Here is a 7,624-nt window from a genome sequence, read left to right as displayed (position 1 = left end):
TTTCCCCCATTTCTTTCCTTTCTTTCTTTTTCTTTCTTTTTCTTTTTTCTCTTTTTCTCTTTCTCTTTCTCTTCTCTTCTCCTTCTTTCTTTCTCTTTCTCCTGTTCCTTTTCCTTCTTCCTCCCCTCTCCTTCCCTTTTTCTTCTTCCTTGCCTACCCTACCCTCTTTCTCTTCTTCTTCTCTTCTCCTCCCCGTCCCTCCCCCCTCCCTCCCTCCCTCCCCTCCCTCCCTCCCTGAGGGAGCCATGAACACGGTATTCCGGTTTTAGTGGTCTAGCCCATACCCCTCAAAGGGACCCTGAGGGGTGGACATACTCTTGGCTTGCCATGGCCAATAATGAAGATGTTATACATTTGTTAGGGGCAATGAGGCTGCCCCTTCACAAATAGCCCACCAACTTAAACTCTCCCAGTTCCCCGACCCCAGACTCTCCTTTGAACACGCCCCAGAACACTGAAAACTACTACCCCTTCCTCAATGCTTAATAATACATTATACAAGTCAACACTCAAGCTCCAGGAGATATTTCAACTTCATCACCTCTACCCCCACAACCTTCTCCATCAGTCACCCCACCTCCTTTATTACTCTTATTACTGCCTTTACAGCCTTTATTGTCCACCTGTCCATAATCATACCTCCTTCAACACTACTCCCTCTTCCACACGTCCCCGTCCTTCTGCCACCCCCATCTTGCAAATATCTTAAATTCTCTATTTAGCCCAGCCAAATGGGACCGATTTTTCGTGACCCCCCCACAGCTCTTTACTCTGACAACACCCTGCTATTCCAGCAATGTCTCATTCCGTAGCCGACCCGATAGTTCACTTCTCGTCACATTTTGCATATGAAAACCAAGCTATAGCATTATAAATTTCTAACTGTTCTCTATGGCAATCCCATTGCTGCCACAATCCGGAACAGCATAACAAACAGCTAGTAGAATTATGTTTCCTCATTTACATCTACATCTATCTCTACTGTTTGGTGCCGGATCCATAAATTATCAGGCAAACATCCCCCTATCAGCCCCCGTCCTCCATATTCGGGATACTTCATCTCTGATCCTCTCCAAGTCGCTAATGAACTAGGTGACCATTTCAGCCAGGTCAGTAGTGGTTCTCGCCTTTCTCCACACGTCTTTTCTATTAAGACCATCAGGGAATGCACCCCCATCATCTTCACCCTATCCTCTGCTGAGTCCTATAATGCTCCTTTTTCTTCCTCTGAACTCAATGCTGCCTTACAGTCGTGCTGCAATGCTCGTGAAGGCCCTGACGGTATTCACTACCGTATGCTCCCACACCGTCCATCTTCTTCTCTGCCTTCCTATTAACTATTTTCAACTACATATGGACGTCAGGAAATGTTCCCTTCTCATTGGCGAGAAGCTCTTATCCTCCCCTTCTTGAAACCCAATAAATCGGGTACCCTCCCTCAAGATTACCGCCCCATCGCTCTAACTAGCTGTTCGTGTAAACTATTGCATGCTCTAAGTACAGCTAACCCCCTTGCTCATTTCGAGATATATTACCTAGAAAAAGCATATGATACTACATGGCAGTACCATATTCTCCAACAAGTGTCCTCCCTAGGCATACGCAGAAACATGGGTATCTTTATAAAGTCTTTCCTCTCCGAATGCACTTTCCAGGTCAAAATTGCCTCTTCCACATCATCATCATTTCCTCAGCTCGAAGGCATCCCACAAGGCAGTGTGCTCAGCACCACTCTATTCCTTTTTACCGTTAATAATATTGTCTCAGTTTTACCACTAGGAGCCTGATCATCACTATATGTTGATGATTTAACCATCTCTGCCTTCGCCTTCCTTCAGTCTGCAATATCAGCAGTATCTTCCTGGGCCACTAACCATGACTTCCACTTTTCTACCTCCAAATCTTTCTCCATCCTTTTCTCTCGCACACGTGTAGGTCCCTAACCTCCACTCTTCTTATATAGCACTCCACTCCTATACCGTTCCTCTGACAATTTTCTTGACGTTATTTTTTATTGCAAATTGTCCTGGCGAGACCATATCTTTTACATTTAAGAAAAAGCTTGCTGCCGCCTCTGAATCTTACAAACTCTGTTCCATATATCCTGGAGCTCAGATCGCAAAACTCTCCTCCATCTTCATGTTGCCTTGATCCTCTCCACTCTCGATTATGGATGGCATATCTACTCCTCTGCCTCAATCTCCCTCCTTGCTCATCTTGATACAATCGACCACTGCGGTCTTCGCTTATCCCTAGGCACCTTCCGTTCCTCTCCAGTTGAGAGCCTGTACATGATTCAGGCATGCTATCTCTCTCAACGCCGTATCCTTCTCTTTCTCCGAGCTATGCTCGATTCCACCAACTTTCCCTCACCAAACCAACTATTCCATGATCCCTCTTCCTACCTTTGCTTCTTCTCCATGTTTACCTACTCCTTTCTCCATTCGCATGGATACCCTCCTCTCCCATTCCCCTTTTCCCCATCTCCGACCTCTTCCGTTTTCTGTCCATTCTGTCCTTCCATGGTTTATATCTTACCCCCATATTTGCTCGTCTGTTTCCCCTGACCCTGTCTTTTTCACCCTTTCCTTGACCATGTCTCCATTCATTCCTCCCGTGTTCATGTTTACACCTCCACCTCCGGTGCTGGTTTCGTAGTAACTTCCCAACTCGCACTTTCAAATACCCCCTCCCTCCTGAATCCAGTGTTCTTACTACAGAACTGTATGCACTCCGTTTTGCCTTAAAAGACATATACTCACTCCCTTCTTCCCTTGACTATTTTTACTGACTCCCTTGTCTGTGAGATCCAGAACTGGTTGTTCAACTGGTTGTTCTCTCGCCCGCTTACGTATTGGCCACACCCGCCTAATACACTTTATCTGATGTCACATTCTGATTCACCCCTATGTTCCGTATGTAATGTCCCTCTTTCAGTTCCACATATTCTGTTGTCCTGTCCACACCTTGCTGCAGCCCGTATCTCTGTTTTCCCCACCTATCCTCCCTTCACCGACCTCCCAACCTATCAGAAAGAATCTCAGTTTCTGCTGTGACAACCTATTCTCCTACCTCAGACGTTTATATATCCTTAACTTGATCTAATCTCCTTACCTAACCCTACCTTAACCCATTCAGTCATCAACTCCTTTGCCCATCTTTAACCTTTTCATTATTATATATTCATTCATTAAGTTGACGTATAGCAACTAACTACTAACTACTAACTCAACCTTCATTTACTGTACCTAAGATATCTACATTTATTTTTTTTAACCATTAACCTTCCCTTCCCCTCCCCCCCTATCTCCCTCCCTCTTATACATACACACATATACCTGTTTGTGAACCTGGAAATGAATGAAGTGTTCCTAAAAGAAACTTACACAAAAAGGATAATAACCACTTCTGGGGATTAGGTGAAATACTTTATTAAGAATGCAGTAATATCAAGAGTTTAAAAAATAATAAAAGAAAAGGACAAAGAGCACCAAGAAGACATTATCACTGAGTAATGTAATTTGTGAACGATAACGTCACAAAATTCAGAAATGAATTCCACAGGAATGCCATAGTATTCGTATAATATAAACATCTTAGCCATCGCACGTAAATGGCAGGTACAGCTTGAATTATACGTGTTTTTTTAATGCACACACATGTACGCACGCACGCAAGCGTGCAAACACACACACACATGCACACACACACACACACACACGTGTGTGTGTGTCTGTAGGTGGGTGTGGATGTGGATGGGTCTAAGTACGTGTTTGTTTTTTACAGCTGTCCTGCATGTACAATGGTACAAGTCACTAGTCCATACATATATAAAATCTGTAATGGCATACATATAAAAAAGGCTTAGCTGATACATAACGGCTTCCTATACACTCCTTCCGTCGGAAAAAAAAATTGAAACATGACTACGACACAGAATTCCCAACCTTGCCATAGTACACGCTGGTGTTCCTCCTTTAAAAAAATAAATACATTTTGTCTGCTTCTAGCCGATCGGTCCAGTGGTTATGTGAATTTCATTACTGCTTTCGGGAGGAATAAATGCATTTGGCTTAGAAATGTACTTTTCGTATATTATGTAATTAATTATCTATTTATTCGTTATTTTTTGCGAGGACGAACCGAAAATCTTGTGTTTTTTTTTTTTTTTTTTTTTACTTTATCGGTTTCCCAATAATGTTCGCCGGATTAACATTAAAACGGTTAGGCAAAAAGCTTGTTAGTTACGCCCATGGTCATATCAGCTACTACCTGTATTATAATACCACAGAACGAATTAAGTGCTCTTGCCAGAACCGCGTATTTAACGGTCTGTTTCTCCGAGTATACTGACAATAACTTTGACTTAAAACTAATCTTATACAACTATACTTGCAGCAATATCTAACACAGAATCGTTTTACATGATCACAGTACACAAGATGCTCGTGTGGTGAGAAGTTATCTAAAACGATAACTGTCTAGCTTACGTGAAATTTATACCTTTAAACATAGTAAGTATTATGAGCCATATATTGATGGACACTTACGCTGGAGTGTGAAGCAATGGGAAACGCAAAAACATAGCGATTTTTCAAAGGCTAATGTTAACAAGACACATTCAATATGAAATGAAGACAAATATTCATCTCAAAGCTAACTTAATACCACTACGACTATTACAATCAATCCCCCCCAATCCCTTGCCCGTTGTTGTCGTGGGGGGGCTTAGGAGGCGGAGACTGGGACCCAATGAAGGGTAACTCCCCAACCTTGGGACTCAGCCCTCGACTCAACTAATTTTGCATGGTCTTTTTTTTTTTCCTTCCCACTTTCGTTTCTGTCCCTTCACCAAACCCTTCTGCTATCCACCTCCTAAGGTGTGAGAGCCGTGCTGAAAGGATGAAAGGTTGACTTTGTGCCAGTCCTGAACGGCCTGAGGGAGCCATGGGCACGGTATTCCCCTGATTTAGTTACCTAGCCTTACCCCTCAAGGGGACCCTGAGGGGTGGACTGTTTTTATCCCCAACATAACCCAGGCTTACCATGGCCAGTAATGAAAATCATATCCCCACTATTAGGGGCAATGAGGCTTGCCCCTTTATCAAATAGCCCCAACGATGTAAACCCACCCGATTCCCTGACCCCAGGCTCTCCTTTGACCACGGCTCCGAACACTGCAATAACTACCCCCTCATCAATACCTACTAGTACAGTAGCCAACAATCGACCTTAAGGAACATTCCACTCTCCCAGCAATCTCAACTTCAACACCTCTACCCCACAACCTCCAACATCAACCACCCATCCTCCCTTATTACCTTACAGCCTTATTGCCCACCTCCCCATAACACTACCTCCCTTAACACTACTCCATCTTCGTCACGCCCCCGCCCTTCGACTACCCCTATCTCTACAACAATTTTGAATACCCTCTTCAGCGCAGCCAAATGGGACCGATTTTTCGTGATCCCTCCCACAGCTCCCTACTCTGACAATACCCTTCTCTTCCAACAATGTCTCCAAAAACAAGTAGGTAAAGTCTCTTTCCGTAGCCGACCCGACCGCTCCCGTCTTGTCACAGTAACATCCGAAAACCAAGCTATAGCATTAACAAAACTAACAGACCTATATGGTAAACACCATCCTTGCAGAACCCATCCAACCCTCAATACTTGCACCGGAACAGTTTCAATCTCCCAGCAAAATTGCCCAATCTATGACAAAGATTGGTCAGATTGTGGAGAAGATCTACTTGCCTGTCTCACAGACTATGATGCAACATCAGTACAATGCTACTCCATTCCCCCCAGAGGTCATCGAAAGAAACCCACTAACATAACCAAAATTACCTTCCGTAGGCATGACCTTCCCTTTAACGTCTACATAGGAGGAGAATCCCTCCCTGTTCGTCCATACCAACCCCCTCCACGTCAGTGCCAAAATTGTTGGCGTCTAGGACACCCATCCAAACATTGCCGTTCCACAGCCAGATGCCCACTATGTGCCCAACCTGGCCATACCCGATCTAACTGCCCTGCACAATCACGCACATGTGCCAACTGTGGCGGCCCCCATAATGTATTTTATAGGGGTTGTCCCACCTATAAATTTGAGTCTGAGGTAGCAACTCTCAGATTCAAACTTGGACTCACACTACGTGAAGCCAGACAATTCTCCTAACCCCCCCCCCCCTACATCTAACCCCCCCTATTCTACCTCCTACCTTCCCCAGTCAAACTCTTTTACCATCCTAAATCCAGACACTCCAATCTCTACTACAGATACTTCAATCACCACTACAATCCCAACACTTCCCCTCTCCCTCCTCGCACTACCGTAAACAGACAGAACAAACGTTCCACCCCCTCTTCCCCTACCACACAAGCACCTCCACCTTCCTTTGCTCCTATGCTTGAGACACCAGTACTCTCTTCCCCCCCTCACAAGAAATCCTTTATCCCCCAAAACTCCCGAACCAACTCAGAAGAAGAAACCATTGAAAATATTCAAGATTACCTAATGAAAACTGACACTCAACCTCCAAATCTTACAACTCCTGCTCCTTCCACACTCCAAGTAATTGCTGATATCCATCCTCCTCCTAACGATATCCCCCCTACACCCTATCCTCCTACCCCCTCCCAACACAGCCCATCCCCCCGACCCCAACCCCGCCACATTAACCCTCCCACCATCCCCTCATCCCTTCCACTCCTCCTTACGCACGTGAATCCCTTATGTAACTCATTAACTCTCATAAAGTCAATATACACCACCAGACACTCCAATCCCACACATCCCACTGCCGTGCCCACGTTTTGAAACAACTCGTACCTCTGCTTTCCCCCACCTATCCCCCCTTCACCGACCTCCCAACCTATCAGACATCCTTACAGAATCCCACACTTTTTGCTTCAACAACCTATTACTCCTTCCTCAAACGCATACATATCTTCATCTAATCTAACTCCTTACCATACCCGACCCTAACCCTTTCACTCACCAATTCCTTTGCCCAGCTTAGACAACTAATCACTAACTCAACCACCCTTCCCTAACATTAACTAAAGTGCTACATGACCTTAGATGTCTAGCACATTTATCTTGCTTTTAACCATTAACCATTAACCATTATTACAATCAATTGTGCTATTGCTACTACTACGACTACTACAACTACAGTTACTACTAATACTGCTACTACTTCGGTTACATTAAAAAAAAATCAGATACTGATTCTATTACTACTTCTAATACTATCTCAAATCTAGATGAGAAAGAAATTTCACTAATACTGCTACAATTATTACAATCTATAATTACTCTACTCCAGATCTCTTTCCCACTCGAGCAGCAACTGCTAATACAACCATAACATCCACGAAAAAAAATAAATGAGAGTGATTAAATTCACAAAACAGAGGATGCAGTTGACGCATCTCGATATATACCATTATGGTAATTACATGTAGTGAGTAAAGTTATAAATCGAACTACCCCAGTTACAGTTCTGTTCGTAACGTTATTGGTCATCATTTGTCAATAGTATCGTAACAACAAAATTTTCAGTCACATTCATCATCTTCCTCGGGCAATCCATGGTAAAGCAGCTGGATGACGG

The 7,624-nt window shown here is 43.9% G+C and overlaps 1 protein-coding gene across 1 annotated transcript in view; it reads right to left on the bottom strand.

Annotated features, from left to right (window-relative positions):
• Positions 1-7,510: 7,510 nt before the first annotated feature.
• LOC119598067 (Y+L amino acid transporter 2-like) overlaps positions 7,511-7,624 on the bottom strand; it is an 11,801-nt gene continuing 11,687 nt past the window's right edge. The window contains exon 10 of the mRNA XM_037947700.1: positions 7,511-7,624. This exon is cut by the window's right edge and continues 12 nt beyond it. Within this exon, the coding sequence (XP_037803628.1) occupies positions 7,569-7,624 (56 nt within the window). The 3' untranslated portion in view covers positions 7,511-7,568.

Source organism: Penaeus monodon, chromosome 40, assembly GCF_015228065.2.
Source record: "Penaeus monodon isolate SGIC_2016 chromosome 40, NSTDA_Pmon_1, whole genome shotgun sequence".
Taxonomy (NCBI): domain Eukaryota; kingdom Metazoa; phylum Arthropoda; class Malacostraca; order Decapoda; family Penaeidae; genus Penaeus; species Penaeus monodon.
This window is presented reverse-complemented; position numbering and strand designations above follow the sequence as displayed.